Source organism: Corythoichthys intestinalis, chromosome 18 (genome assembly GCF_030265065.1).
Source record: "Corythoichthys intestinalis isolate RoL2023-P3 chromosome 18, ASM3026506v1, whole genome shotgun sequence".
NCBI lineage: Eukaryota > Metazoa > Chordata > Actinopteri > Syngnathiformes > Syngnathidae > Corythoichthys > Corythoichthys intestinalis.
The window spans coordinates 22031971-22048885 of NC_080412.1; the positions used below are offsets into that span (position 1 = coordinate 22031971).

The following is a 16915-nucleotide window of genomic DNA, read 5'->3' on the forward strand; positions in this document are numbered from 1 at the left end:
ATTTAGGTTGAATTCCGATGTTACTATTGCCTCAGCACGGAGGCACGTCTTGCTGGCTATCTGGCCCTCGTCATTTTTAGATCGAAATATTACACAAATTAAAACAGGTAAAAGGGTAATTTTTTTGTATGGACGCAGAAATGCCTAAATTACTACTTTTTGCCAAAAAAACGGGCAGTTGGACTAAAATTACATGATCATTTGAATGTAAACTTACCTGTGTATGGATACAAACTGGTGGCCATAACAAAACAGAGCTTTTGAAGTTGAACATTTTTGTAAATAAATGCAAACATACTGGAATTTCTATAGATATGAACATACAACAGTCTAGATTCTTGGTTAAAAGCAAAAAACCGGGCAGTTATCATTCATTTAACGTAAATATTTCGAGCTAAAATTACGCTATTGTGTAAATACAACGTAGCGGCCATTACAAAAGAGCTTTTTAAATGGAAAATTCTTGTGAATAAATGCGTACATCGCTGAATTTTTATAGATATGAACATAGAAGTCTAGATTCTTGGTTAAAAGCAAAAAACAGGCAGTTATCATTTATTTTACGTAAATATTTTGAGCTAAAGTTACACTAATTTTTTCCATGCATTTTTTTCACAATGTTTCAAAGTGCATGCATGGGGCTTTTTTATATAATAATAATAATAATAATTACCTTGAATCTTCTATCAAATCACTCTTGAGACACTCCTGCCTGCTTGTATGCAGTATAACCTTCGTCCTTTTTTCACCTAAATCTGGCGTTTGAACGCAGCGTGTGTTTGAGTTTATCACAGTGAAAGTGAAATGCTCTGCCTGGGTCGGCCCCCAACGGGAAGGTGTGGCACAATGTTTGTGGGAGCTATCTTGTCAACTGATGGTGAAGTCTATGATTAAATAAAAATAATGTACTGTTTTCCTGCTGAATGTGTGTAATCATCAAGTTGGTGTTGTCCTTGTTGACGCTACAACATGTGCTCGTCAGTCAATGTTCATTCTAGATAGTTGGAAAACTTTATTTATTTATTTATTTGGGGAATTTTTTTTTTCAATGTTACCGACGTAAACATTTTAATAATTGTCGACTATAACTAGACAAAATTTGTCTATTTTGAGATGACTAATAATAATAGTAAGACTAATAAGTGTTATTGTCCAAAAGACTAAAACTAAGATGAAAATTAAAAGGGTTGCCAAAAAACAACACTGCTCAGAGTGCTCCTCTAGTTTAAATTAAAGATTCAAGAGAAGAAAAGCGACATTTTTGTTTTTTGATTATATCAAGAATGGCACTTTACTCTTTAAAAAAAAAAAAAAAAAGTCAATTTCGACCAAATTTAAGAAAAAGGGGACGCACTCCAAACCTTTGCTCATATTTGAAATAGGAAATTATCCATCCATTATAAAGCCTCAGATTATGGTTCGGAAAATGAAAATGTAATGAAAACTTAAATCTATGCTGGGGAAATTTTGCATTCTATGATAGAGATTTTTTTAAAAGGTGTATTTTCGATTGATGTATTCTTGTTTTGACAAAATGTATTTTGATGATAAAACTGGAAATAACAGTATGTATTGTAATGCCAACATTCAAGCTTCAATTTTTCTGTTTTATTTAATCTAAAATGTCACCGTGTTATTTTCCTCTTTTATCTTCAAACACAAGTCACATTACAGTATGCAAATGCAATAGGTGTTCAGAGTGTTTTTGCTGCCATCTACTGGAAGTATGGATTTGAATGCCTGTTACAGTTGCTTCAAAATGATAAATTTCCAGATTATTTACCAATGGCTTCTGGATCGTGCCATGTCTGCCCGTTTAACATGTTTTAACTGTATGCCTACAAGTAGCCGAGTTTTGAAACGTTTTGCCGGAAGTTACTGAACCTTGTCGAGCCTTTTCGGAACTGACAGAGTTGAGCCGAACAGTGCCGGTTATAGATATCATAAATATAAGACTAGATAGAAAAGCGCGGTGTGAGCCGATGGCGACGGGCGCTTTGGCTCTTGTCGGCCATTTAAGAGCAGGCTTATTCGCATCACGTAAAATTAAAATCGTCGAAGCTCGTACCATTTTCAAACGGCTTTGTTTTCATAAACGTTAAGAGATGCAGTAATTTTACAAAATACTTAAAAGTAATAACTTTTTTCAATGTCAATATCCAATCTGGATAATAGCCAGCGCGGCTATTTTTTAAATATTTGAAACAGTTTAAAAATCCGTTAAAAGCAAATTTCGAGTATTTTAGTAGAGTAAATCACCAAAGGTCCTGTGAAGTTTTCTGTTACAAGATGGTCGCCAATTAGTTACCCCGTCGACTCCATCGTAGGAAATCTAGTCATATATATGTTGTTGACAATCGACGCCAGAGGCGTTCCCGGCTTCCCGCCCGTGGAATGCTGCTTGTTGTGTTTTGGTTAGCTAGACGGGTGGCTTCGGCTCACGTTTTCTCTGTTGTAGCCGGCCGGTCGGCCGTAGCAATAATGGCCCGCCAATGAGGCGGGGAAACCGGCTTGTGTTTTCTGCGTAAACGCTGGAAGACCATGGCGGGGGTCTTCGACATCGATTTGGACCAACCGGATGGAAACGTGTCCGACGACGATGTCGAAGACGAGGTATTTACACTACACGTTAGCACTGATGCTAGTAAATGGGAAATGTTTAGCAGCGGCTTTAAGTTGCTTCTTAGGTAGTGGCATCCATTATCGGACAGGATAATCGCCGTGCGTTTCCCGCGAATTCTCGCATTCCACAGAATTACGATAATGCGTCATTTTACACGATTTCCCCGATTTAAAGTGACGGTGCTCAACGTGCGTTATATCCCTATTACTGTTGAGTCAACATATTCCTCATTTTTGACAGTTAAGTCAGGCTGGGACTCGGGCAACCGCCTTTCAGTTATAAATCCAGTGCTGTTTGCTTTTTCTAACCCTAAAACCAGCTTTAAAAGCAACGAGAATCGGCTAACTTATTGACGGCCATTGACGGTGATAGACGTCCAATTCATTTTGGCCCCCTTCAAGTTTATATGGATTGGACGTATAAGGCTGTCAATGGGACTGAAACATGATCGTTTACTGCTAACCATCCCTGCTCAAATGGACTAACAGGGTATCTGCGCGTTCTTAAAAAGTCTAAAAATGTCTTAAATCATTTGAATTTAGGCCCTAAAATGTCCCAAATTCTCCTAAAATTTAACAAAAGGTCTTAAATACGATTTTGAAAGGTCTTAAATATCTATTGACATTACTTTTATTTAGAAAATGCATAAAGTTCAGTTTCGCTTTTACATGTTTCGATTTTTGTGGACGCCAAAACCTAAAAACAAAGCGGTACTACCTGTGATACCCGCTCATTTTCCTGTTTTTTAAAACTTTTTTTGCCGGTATTGATGTGAATTGGGTCTTAAGCTGTATTCAATACTGTCTTAAGTCTTTAAAAGTCTTCCATTTGGCCTGTTGTAAGCTGCAGAGACGATGATTAAACGTCTGTCGCTGTCAATTGCAAGTGAATTTGTTTTAGATTGACAGACGTTAGTTAGAATAATTTACTATATCCAGGGGTGAAAGTGGGCCAGAACGGGCAGGAACGCAGTTCCGGTATTAGATTCAGGGCCGGAATGCAGTTCCAGTATAAGATTCAGGGCCAGAACATTGTTCCGGTATACGGTGCTTTAATTCCGAAACATGAAGGCAACTGTCAAAACGCTATGTAAAAAAAAATAATAATAATAATAATACAAAGCTGCCACACATGCATTTTATCTCCAATAAGAAAACAATCTACCAACATCCGATTTACATACACAAGCGTTCAGAACAAGCATAATAAAGGGCTTGTGTAGCGTAATCTGTTTCCACCGATAATTATTATTTATTTCATTCCAGGGACAGCATGGAGGTTTCACCAGCTGCTTTAGTTATCTGAGTCTGACGATGACGAGTCACGTCAATGTGCGAATGCATGCAGCAAAGCAAAACGCCTGTACTCATTTATCCGTTCAATTGGCGGACATACTGACACGTGATCAGCAGAGATAGTTAGCTCTGATTGGTTTAAATGTGCTTGTTTTCTGAAACAGTTAAAAAAATAAAAATAAAAAAAAAAGTTGAATTGATGCAATAAAAAAGGGCAATGCAAAAGAAAATGGATCAAATCTTTAAGAGCAAGGCAAGAGTTAAGGAGGCTTATTTATCGTATTTAGTTTGATTTGCTCTAATGGGGAGGTTAAGAGCATCTTAGCTGTCAATGTGCACTTTGGACTTATATTTGTTCATTTATGTTAGGCAAGTTATTCATTTCCTTATAATTTAAAAAAGTCAATGTTTTCGCGATCTTCAAAATATATTATTCCATTTCTCTCTGCATAATAAGTCATTTGTACTTATTTTTCTAAATCTATGTTACTTATATCTTTATTATTAAAAAAACAACAAAACGTAAATGTTTACATTAACTTCAATTTTGATATACATCTTATGTTCTTAAGTAGTTAAAATTTGGTATTAAGTATGTGAATAAATGAGGGAACTAAAAATTAGGAGCAGGAGGTTGGGGTTATTCCTGTTTTTGTTATCTTTTATTTTGCAAATCATTGAAAAAAATACAATTTTGAATGAAAATCTATTTTTGTACGTGTTATAGAAATAACTGACCAAAACCGTTTTCTTTGTATTTCAGTAGAGAATAAATAAATAAATAAAATTTCAGGCTCCATGGCGACCTTCAGGTCGGGGAGTTCCGGCAAGAAATTCTAACCACTTTCACCCCTGACTATATCACTATATCTCCCCAAATAATATTTGTATACTCTGTGCGACTATATTATATTAGACAATATTAGTTTACCGTGGACATGTTTCTTAGAGCTACTGGTACAACACTTGCATCCCAAATAGTTACTTTGGAATTTTATTTGACACAACGTGTGATGGTTATTGTTATGTGAAAGTTTGTTTCAATATAAACATGCAAAAAAGTAACGTTTTTTTTAACCACCAACAATAACAATAACCAAAACGACAAAACAAAGCTAGAGTTTAATTTTCAGATAGTTTACTTACGGTATTTTTCTTTTTTGCCAAATAATATATAAAATTATGGTTATGTAGTATACACATTTTAACAAAATGTCGTGTGGAAAAAATTTTTTTTTGATGTGGCTAATCAGGAATTTAATACGAATAGAAATACATTGCATTAATGTATATCTCATTATTTTACAAGTTAGCATTTTAGGTTTAAATAAAGTGATATAATGAACATTTCGCATGAACAAAAACCAGACTACCGCTAACCGAAATCATAGAATGAAGACAACACTTCTTGTGCACTGCTACATCTTTGATGCTTTAAGCAGTTAGAGTTGAAAGGGATTGAAGTCTCCTTTCAAAGAGTTCACACTCAAAGTGTGTATGACATCACTGTGAGCAAGCAACGTTTGAACGAAAACAAGCAAATTTTGAGTAATATACTGTACACTTGGAGTGTGACAATATATGGAAAAGGTGATATATCGCCAAGAATTGATATATAGTTTTAAAAAGGTGTCACATTTGAAAAGAAAAAAAAAAGAACCAACAGGTTGCTACCAAGATCTTCCATTAAAATAGGGTCTATATCAGCTCACTGGCTGCCATTGACGACGTCAGACATCCAATTTCTTTTGACAGGATTGGGCATCTGGCGCCGTCAATAGCACTGAAACAAGCACATTTACAGCCAGTCTTTTGTGGGCATTTACAGTTCACCCCCTGTTCGTTTTAGGGCATTTACAGGTCACTTCCTGCTGATGTTGTAGAGCAGGGCGGTAAACCGAAAATTTACCGTCACCGAAATTCTTAACGATGACCGACGTAATTTTGACCATGTCGGTAAATTCGGTAAATTAATAAAACAAGAAAATAGTCTTTTCATCCCGCTTTGATTCTGTGTTGTTCGTCTGTTCATTCCCCTTTAAGAAAGCAGTGAATGTGCTTACGTAGGGAGTCACGTGATCATCAGGAAGCCAATCAAACAAAAGCCCGGTAAGCTAACGCTAGCAGCTAACGCTACAAGCAAAACGTGATGGAGTGTGGCTTAAGGGAGGTTCACCAAACTTTCAACCGACATTTAGTAAACTCTTGGTGGCATCCAGACGGGCTTTCACCCGCTGTCCTCCTTTGTTCTCACGATTTCCGGAGATGGTGCTTTCAGTGCTTTCTACTGGTAGCCAGGCTAACGCTAGCTAGCGGCTAACGCTACAAATGAACGTTATGGAGTCGGATAGAGGCTCTAACCTTGTCGAAACGGCTGAACTTAATGAGTGGATTGGGCACGGACTGCATCTAGCAATTACTATGTGGCGTTATTTTGTATCTGTCTGTGTGTGTGATTCCTCTGATAGCTTTTGTGATGGTAAAGAATTCTGCATAAAGTACAATCCAACGGCGAAACTTATAATGACCGAGAAATGGCCCCAGCTATTTTTATTGTGCGTGCATTTATGAAAAAATGCACTGGGGGGGAAAAAAAACCCTTAAACCATAAAGTAAACACTTGTATTTAATAATTATATCACAGCAGCCATTAACAATAAGTTGTCTTTTTGAAGTGTACTGTTCAAGCTGCAAGTCATTTGTGTTACAATTACATGTTTGCACAGGCATATTGATTTTGACAATGTACATTGTTCAAGTCATACACGCTGTTATAAATGTTCATACTTGGATTCTTATTGCTTACAATACATTTTTATTAGGGCTGTCAAACGATTAAAATTTTTAATCGAGTTAATTACAGCTTAAAAATTAATTAATCGTAATTAATCGCAATTCAAACCATCTATATAATATGCCATATTTTTCTCTAAATTATTGTTGGAATGGAAAGATAAGACGCAAGATGGATATATATTTTCAACATGCGGTACATAAGGACTGTATTTGTTTATTATAACAATAAATCAGTTCTAAATCAGTTATAGAAATTTTATATTAAAACCCCTCTTAATGTTTTCGTTTTAATAAAATTAAATTTTCAATCAAAAAATAAACTAGTAGCCCGCCATTGTTGATGGCAATAATTACTTACACTATAAAATCAGTCGCACCCAAACGCCAGCAGAGGGCAGCAAAACTCCGCAAAACACAATTAACAGGTGGGCCTTTCACTCTAGTGACATTTAAATATGTCTGAGCTGGGCAAGTGCGTTAATTGCGTCAAATATTTTAACGTGATTAATTAAAAAAATTAATTAACGCCAGTTAACGCGATAATTTTGACAGCCCTAATTTTTATAAATTTAATGTTTAGACTGCATGTACAATTGTTAAATACAGTATATCAAATTGAATGCTGGTAAATAAATCAACAAGAAATAGTTAATCTGTATTTCATGCATTTATTCAGATTTTCAAATTATATAACAGTCCGCTTGGGCGAATTTATCGTCATTTATCGTTATCGAGATAAATCTGCTCAATTTATCGTGATACATGTTTAAGGCCATATCGCCCAGCCCTATGATGTTGAGTCACTTCCTGTTCATTTGGGGACATTCTCAGGTCACCTTCTGTTCAACAACCCCAAATCCACAGAAGTGACCTGTAAATGCCCGAAAATCAACAGGATGTGGCCCGTAAATGCACCTACTAGAAAAAGAAGTAACCGTAAATCAACCGGTAATGACTTGAAATGCTCCAAAATTAAATCATCGTCTGGCATTTGCTGCCACTGACGGCCATAGACGTCCAATCCATTTGAAGTGGTAGGGATGCCACCCTGGATGGAATGGATGGATTGGATGTCTACTAGTGATAATCTCCTCCTTCATCACAGCAGAGAATGAAAAGAGGTTGTTCTACGGTTTATTGGAAAATATCCTAGAATGATTTCCTGATGCATGTATCGGGGTTTCCCCTACTCATAAAAGATTGTGGTGCACCACCACACCAAAGTATTAGCCGCCATGCCTTGCAAAAGAAATGTTTTTTTTAAAAGCCGTTTCAAACTAGCAGCAGCCTAATGTGAAGGGTTCAGCAGCAACCTATTCATTGTGTATTGTAATGTCCGTAACTAAGCGCTGTTAAGAGACGTTCGGACTGGAGAGCTATGACGTAAAGGGAAGTGAGTAGGAAGAATGGGAGAACGGGCGAGATAGTTAGAGATGGCGGTTGGATGTCGCGGCAGCCCGCTGTTACAGTATTTTGGATCAGACATTTCAGCGAAAGTGAGAGGTGGACGGCTGTCTTGGATGGAACGGCAAATATGAATAAATTTGCGCCGACAGGCGGGGCCAAGCGCCGCCGCGCTAACGTCGTACTTATATCTGTGCTGTCAGGCTATTTCGGCACACTGATATAAGCAATCACGGCTGATGAAACTTTTATAAATGACCTTTTTTCAAGTTTCGCGAGCACTGGGATACTTGAAAAATGAATCTCATAGCTATTCTTGCTAAGCCAAATGGTATCTCGATGTGCATTTGTGTGAAAATGTAGTTCACAAACAAACAAACAAAAAAAAAGATTCACCTTCACACAAAACTAGTAAATCTCTACACGGCTATTACAATTTCCCCCTACTCCTTGAAACGGGTCCATTAACAGAAGGACTATTATTGTTGTGGTAATGTAGGACGTATTAAGGCCAAATAAATGGAAAGCACTATGAGATCATTGAGATGTAAGTCGTACTATTGCTTTGAGAAAAAAAAGTCGTATAATTACGTAGGGTAATGTAGCTGTAATCAGCTACACATTTTCGAATATGTACCGTAGCTGAGAGCTATGACATTAGCCTGGCTAATGAAATATTTCAAATAGATCTTTGTCATGGTTCTTCTTGGGGAAAAAAAACTGGGGGGGGGGAGAGAATCTCATTTGTCATGATATATTTCGCAGTGGCACGACATGGTAAGGCTGTCCGACTCACATGCAGCCCACCACCACAGCTTCAAAAAAATCCTAGGGGAAACCCTGTGTATCTATAATTGTTGTATCGCTATATTATGAGATCATTGTTAGTACACCCAAAGACCTAGTGGTTCAATTCGCCGGTCCCATGTAGATCAACTTTGCTTTTATTTCCGGATCAAAACAGTTCAAACAGCCCACAGTGAGTTCACATGAAAGACTACAACTAAATTTTAAAAAAAAAAAAAAAAATGTGGTGAAAGAAAAAACGTGACTATGGTAAACTAATGTTTTTCTAATGGCTTATTGTTTCCCTTGTTTTCAGGACCAGATCAGTGAATATATGGATCAATGTAGTGGCTTTGAATTGTGAGTATCAACAGTTTGGTGTAAAATTAAACCATGGTTAAAGTGTCTCAAGCATTTTACAGTAATCTCTTTAATATTGAATAAAGGTGTAACGGTACGCTAAAATGTAATTTCAGTTCAGTTTTTAAGCGCTTGGTTCAGTTCATTTTCAGTACAAAAAATGCAGGAAAAAGTAGTTAGAATGCTTTATTTTTAAAAATGTAAACTATCGAACTTGTGTAAATACATAGTACTGACCCTTATGTGTGATGGTTCAAATAAATGACACTCTGAGTTCTTAAATTAAAACATAAACAAAACAATTGTAACTTGAGTCTGATTGGTATAATGGAGCCATGTGATTTTTGTTGCGACGGCTCATAGGAGAAACTGGTAGCGTCACTGTTTGCGTCTCTGTCAAAAAAAAAAAAAAAAAAAAAAAGTAAAATCTAATTTGTGGAATAAAGAGAAAAAATGTAACGAATAGTGTAGCTGATACGCGAGCGTTCTCTTCCTTTTTCTCAACACACGCCCTCGACATCAGGTGTAACAATCCTCATTTTCGGTGTGACCTCAGAATAGGATCATAGGATAAGTAGTTCACGGTGCTTTCCGACTGGAAAAAGGAGAAGAAATGACAAAAATATGGACCATAAACACCTAGGCCATGCAGGGGTTTAATGCCTTTTTATAAGGGAAATAAACTGTACATAAGTGAACCGAACCGAAAATGCAAAACCGAAGGAGTTCAACCGTTCAATACATCCACGTGAACCGTTACATCAATTAAATTAGTGTCATTTGGTTTTGCATTTCAAATGTGAAATTACTTGATAGCAGCAATAACGTAGATTTAAATTTGTTCTTCATTCATATCTCATTTTGATTTTTCCAGCAACATCAATGACTGTGAAAAGTTTGAAATTTCCGAGAACAGTGTGAACCAGGGAACCGAGCAGATCAAGCCTGAGTGCTTCGAGTTGCTGAAGGTTTTGGGAAAGGGTGGCTATGGAAAGGTGAGCTGTTACGTTTATATCTCTTTCATTAAGGCAATGGAAATGTTGCCTCACTTCTCAATACCACTGGTCATTGAGCTTTTCCAATCCAAATATACACCGACTGCGACTGGTCACAGCAGTATAACAGTGACCTCATTTGGCTACATGAGAAAGTCTGAATATTAGACACAGCTCTCAGTATGATGACGCACCCACCCACGGTTCTACTCCCACCACGATAAATTGACATAAGTATAACCACGTTATAAAAAGTACAGTGATCACTCGATCCCTCAGGACCAGAACCCGCCGCAATAATTGAAACACCACGAAGTAGCGCAAAAAAAAATATATATTTTTTTTGTGTGTGTTCAATGTATTTATTCAGATTTAGCATTGGAAAGAGATACATATAAGACGTGCTTTTTCACTTTTTTCTCAAAGTATAATTTGAAAAAACAATTATGTATATATGGCGGAAAACTTGGTGACTTGAAGCTCCGCTCTGAGACCCCCAGTTTGATCAACTTTCAAAATTGTCCGATATGCATGTGTGATACAACATTGGAAATCTTAAAATCTCAATTTTCTGGGGGAAGAAAAATTTTGAACAGGAGGGCATTTAAAAAAATAATAAAAATTAAACAGCGAAACCCTATCTGATGGTGAGAGCATGAAAGAACAGGATTAAAGACGCCATGACTTTAATGAGATATTATCGTGTACTTACCTTGTTTCGATCCAAAACCTCCATGTAGCATGTATGACTGAGTGTCAAGCCATAGCTGTGAATGGCCACAGCTGGATTTTTAGGGGATTTTATGGGTGAAACATGGTCATATAACAAGGGTCGCGATGCAGAAATTGCAGAAATCAAGGAGTGGTCGAGATTTTCTTTTTCATATATTTACCCTTTTAAACCTTTTTTTTTTTTTCAATGTTTCTTTGTTTGGATTGATTATTTATCATCTAACATATCGGAGAAAATGCGACGGTAACAAAAAAAAATACAATTAAGCGATAGTTATGAAGTAGATATCAGCGACTTTTTTACTGACACCATTTTTTTCATTGTGACGTAATTTGTTTAAAAGTTGAAAATCTGCGAGTGAATAATTTTTTAAAGTCATTTTTTAAAAATTGAAATATTAGACATCAATTAATGATTCTAAGCTAAAAATGACAGACATTTTAAATAATAAATATAATAAATTACCTTCACTTTATAGCTGGATTGAAAAAAAAAAAAGCGGTTGCGCGACGTCTGTAGATGGGGGTTTCCAGGATAAAACGGACAAATTAAAAATAGTTTGGGGGATTAATGCGCCGTAAATGTGCTATGGCAGCAAATAGACGTATTGTTCTATCAAACACAACAGGTAATTTGGCTTAAAATACAGCAGTTTATTTTTAAGAGGAGTGCAACAGCAGAAACTGCTTTTTCAGTCTTGTCTGTGTTTTCCGCCATATATACTTTAATAAATGATTTTTAAGCACTTGAAATGTAATAATTATGATGTTTTATGCATTTTACTGTCCCACCGAATTATTTTTAAACAATCATTATGCTTTGCGACCATGGATATTTGCCATAAAGTTTTAGGAGAGGCAGCAAAAAAAAATGTTGATTCAGCACATGGTGGTGAGTGACATTTTCCCTGCACTTAATATTCATTTTTAGCGCTGTTGTGTTATTTTATATTTACTGTCATTTTCTGCCACACATTGCTGGTCTGTGGAAAAAAGGCCCACGTCACACTGGTGCGTGGTGCAAAAAAGTTTGGGGACCACTGTGCTGGATGACCTAAAAACATTACAGTGATCCCTTGCTACTCCGCGCTTCAAACTTCAAACTATTTCAGTTAAAAAGAAATACAGATGAGCTGTCCCAAGCCGATCGCGTAGTCTCACTCTCGCTCCTTCCCTCCCTCCTACTCCCTGGTCTTTGTTCGTCAGGCACTGCGACACTGCACTGGGGTTGCTAATTAAAGTTAACGATGTTGACAGATGTTTGTGTTTGATCTTGCCAAAGTCACGCGCTTCCAAAGCTCCGCATGCGCCAATTATCGTTTAACTTATTAAACAGTTGCTGTTGCAACTCATTGTGTGTAAGTGAGAGAATTTGAGCAGACTCCCTCAATGAAGTGTTGTGAGTGCTGCCCTGGAACAGACAGGCTCTGTGTGCGCATGCGCGGGCAGGGGGATAAGGAAGCACGCACTGGAATGAATGTGTGTGTGTCGACTTTTGAGGCAGCAGGACGTGTTGTGTTTGCGGCAGTAAACGCCACATGTTAAAAGTGATCCTGAGCAGTTTGTAATTTCCACATATCATTCCAAAAGTCACAGGCAAGGACAAGAAGCATTTAATAAAGTCAAGCATTTACTACAGTACATTATTTTTGTTTGAAAATAATTCGGTGGAGCAGTAACATGTATAATTATTACATTTGAAGTGCTTAATAACTATTTATTAAAATATATATACATTTTTTATTATACCTTGAGGAAAAAATTTGAAGAAACTTGTCTTATATGTATCTCTTTCCAATGCTAAATCTGAATAAATACATTAACACACAAAAAAGGGGAGAGCGCACTACTTCGTGGTTTTTCATTTCTCACCGCGGGTTCTGGTCCCAATTAACCGCGCAAAACCAAGGGATCATTTTATTTGTAATAACTCCAAAAGTATTGCAGCACACAAGAATTTTTTTCAGCACAAACGAAAGGCACCATTGCGGTTCCGTGCTGCTGTAGATGGGGGGCTGCTTGACCTCATAATTACAAATTAAAAGTAGATTATCTACAAAATGGGCAGCACAAAAAAAAACATTTTTACAGCACAAACAAAGCACAAACAATTGACACCATTTTTGACTGGTTGACCTCAGATTCACCTCTAACAGAATCGCAAACAAGTCAAAAACGATAGCAGCACAAACAGATTTTTTTAAAGCACAAACGCAGCGCAAACAATTGCCATAATTTTTATATAAATTTGGATCTGACCAACTTCACGCCGGGTACTGTAAGTTATATTTGTTATTCTCTTCATTGTAAATTTTTGGTCCGTACGACTTATAGCCTGTACAATACAGTAATTATTGTTGAGGTTTACAGTAACTGTCTGTCTTGGGTGTGTTGTCCCGTGTCAGTCTATCACTGTAAATTCGATATTAGGTTATATTGTTATCATCTTATATTTCCCCATTTTCCTCAATGAAATCCTTTTGCGGTAGCATCACACAAAAACAGTTGCTAAGTTCATTGTTAAGTTGCTGACTAAACTGAAGTCTTTTAGGTTTCGTCATGTTGGGTTTGTTTTGTCAGGTTTTTCAGGTTCGTAAGGTTTCTGGTTCCACTTCTGGGAAGATATTTGCGATGAAAGTTTTAAAAAAGGTGAGTATGAATCATTTTTGCTATTCATTTTAGCAGGTTTATTTTGGTAGCTTTCTATAATCAAGTAGTTGTAAGGGCCGTTGCTCTCTTGCGTACAAACAAGAAAACTCGTGTCATAGGTGTAACATGGCTACGTTCAGACCACAGGTCTAAATGCTGAATTATGTTGTTTTTTTTCGTCACTTTCTAAAAATGAATACCCAGGTTTTTTTTTTTTTTTTTAACAAATATTTGTTTAATTTTTTTTTTTTTTTTTTTTTTTTTAAGAACGTGCAATCTTTTTGTATTGCCAGATCACTGTTTCACATAGTCATCTGCCGTCCTCTGGCTATTTCATGTTGTTCCTGCGACGTCGTCACATGAATTCTGATTTTGGCTCACTGGACCGTTCACACTGCAGTCTAAGGCTGCAGCTATCGATTATTTAGGTAATTGATTAATCTATCAATTAGTTTGTTCGAGTAATCAGATTACAAACATTTAAATGCATTGGAGAATGAATTGTAGGATATGTAAGACAAATATACAAGTATATAAGCTTGCAATAATTTATTTTGGCTTGCTGAGATTACATTTTCAAAAAGACGATGAAATGCGAATACAAATACAATTCCTGAGTGTTTCTTCAAACTATGCAGGATTGCACTTTCATTTTACAAGAGCAATAAATGCATTTAAAAATAAAATACCTGAGCTTAGCCTTAAATGATATGAAAAATATATGAGGATCTAAAATACTACAAAAGAACAATTGAATAACTTGCAAAGCAAAAGTCAAAGCAAAAGTCAAAAGTCAACCATCTTAAATGCTCTAAAACTTTTTTTTTCTTATACAATGCTCTAAACAAATCGTTCAAACACATATTCCCCTAAAACAAATTGCTCTAAATATACTTCTAAACAAAATAACGAATGCATAAAAAACATATTAGCTGGGGAAAAAAAAAAAAACCTTATGTTGGTCTTAACAGGGAGCAGCTGGATACAGCCATGTACGACAAGTTATGGCATGTCCTCTGTTGCCACTAGAGGGCAGTTTAACCACCCAACTCAATAAAACTAAATGCAACACTTTCAAAACAAACTAGTGATGCACGATAACATATTTTTCAACCAATATCGATAACCTATAATTTCCTCCACCTTCCAGCCGATAACCGATAATGTGACGTCGATAATTCTGTTAAAAGATGTAAATATACACAATTTTAAATTATACACAAGAGCAAATGTTCCTGTGCAAAATAGAATTTATTGCTCCTTCTTCCACATCAAATGTGAACATATAGTACATTTCAACCAAATCTAAACCAACGTATATTAATCAATTAATATTAATAATACTTACTTACGTAAACTAAGCTTTTGTTCGAGCTGTTTTAAAAATTTTTTTTTTTTTTTTTTTTTTTTATGCATTCGTAATTTTTTTCAGTAGATTCAACCATTTTTTTGGGAGGAATATGTGTTCAAACCATTTGTTGAGAGAATTAAAAAAACAAGTTAGGACTTAATATCATTTAAGCTAGCAGACTTTAGCAATGCAAGTTAAAGTGGCATATAATGGTTTGTTTTGAAAGTGTTTGCATTTAGTTTTATTGATTTGGGTGGATACACTGCCCTCTAGTGACGACAGTGAATATGACCAAACTCATTTCACATGGCTGAATCCAGCTGCTCCCTGTTAAGACCAACATATGCTTAGATAAGTTGCTTATGATAAGTTTTTGTTTGAGCTAATGTTTTTTTTTAATGCATTTGTAATTTAGTTCATAGGTATATTTAGCCGCTTTTTGTGGGAATATGTGTTTGAACCATTTGTTAAGAGCATTGTAAAAAAAAAAAAAAGTTAGCATTTTATAGCATTTAAGCTAGCGGACTTTTGATATCTAAGTTAAAGTGGCATATAATGGTTTGTTTAGAAAGTGTTTGCATTTAGTTTTATTGATTTGGGTGGATATACTGCCCCTTAATTGCACAAAAATGCCTTTAGGAGGGCTTGAAGCGCAGGCACAGAATTGGAAAAATTTGCGTCGATTGCGCACATTTGGAGGCTTAATCAAGTATATCATTATCAGATTGCATTATCGGTTGAATTTTTTAAAATCTGGATTATCGGTGCAAAGTCATAATTGCCATTATCGGCCGATAATTATCAGTAACCGATATTATCATGCATCTTTAAAACAAACCATTACAACATCACTCTAATTAAAGAAATCCTTGAAGCGGCAAAAATTGATTCAAAGGTTTCTTCAAATCGATTAATCGTTGCGACACTACTGCAGACACATTCCGAAAAATCAAACCTATGTCAGATGATTTAAAACTACGTACGAAAGCGAAAGCCCGTTAACACCTTCATGAAAGAATTGTATTCCAGTCAGAAAAATATTATATATTTTTTGGCTTATTGAAGTTTCACTCTTTCTCTCACGCTGGTCACTGTTGTAGAGACTTCAATAGGATTCTTATGGGATTAAAGGTATTTCTTGAACATTAATTATGTCTTGCCTCTTGTGCTTTTCCATCGTTTTGTCAGGCCATGATTGTTCGCAATGCAAAGGACACTGCACACACCAAAGCTGAGCGTAACATTCTGGAAGAAGTGAAGCATCCTTTCATAGTAGATCTTATATATGCCTTCCAGACAGGAGGAAAGTTGTACTTAATCCTGGAGTATCTCAGCGGTGAGAATTGTCTGATTCATGTACCGCCCAGACCCGACATATGTTTTAATGTGAATGTATTTGACTGCTCTGGACTGCAGGTGGGGAGCTTTTTATGCAACTGGAGAGAGAAGGCATCTTTATGGAAGATACGGCCTGGTAAGTTCCGTGTGTTTATCTTAAAGTCAATTTTTGTTTGTAGACACAAAGAGATCATTTTTAGTTTGTTGAATATGAATTGTTTCTTGCGTTAAATAACTACAAGTTTAACGTTACAGAAATTGTTTTCTTGCATATGGCCCAACAGTAGATTTGTCGTAGACGTCTAAAAACAAACCTTGAAGCCTCAGGAGACAAATCGACAGATGAAATCTTTACTTTTATAGCTAGTTTTATAAGCGTGAAATGTGGTTGATGAGTATCATTTCTTTTTAAAACCACCTTGCTTTGATTTCATAAACGAAAACTCTTTTCAATGTTATTTTTTTTTAGGTTTTTTGTTATATTTTTTACGATGTTAACATTAGTGTTGCAATGATTAATAGATCAACGTGAGTAATTTGATTTGGGAAAAAAAAAGCTCCGGATAAAATTCTGCTGCTTCGAGGA

General features: G+C 36.1%; 1 protein-coding gene across 1 annotated transcript in view; it reads left to right on the top strand.

Annotated features, from left to right (window-relative positions):
• Positions 1–1359: 1359 nt before the first annotated feature.
• rps6kb1a (ribosomal protein S6 kinase b, polypeptide 1a) overlaps positions 1360–16915 on the top strand; it is a 38956-nt gene continuing 23400 nt past the window's right edge. The window contains exons 1-6 of the mRNA XM_057820913.1: positions 1360–2613; positions 9221–9264; positions 10139–10259; positions 13572–13640; positions 16180–16327; positions 16408–16465. Coding sequence (XP_057676896.1) covers positions 2542–2613; positions 9221–9264; positions 10139–10259; positions 13572–13640; positions 16180–16327; positions 16408–16465 — 512 coding nt within the window. The 5' untranslated portion in view covers positions 1360–2541. The remainder of the gene's footprint in view (positions 2614–9220; positions 9265–10138; positions 10260–13571; positions 13641–16179; positions 16328–16407; positions 16466–16915) is intronic.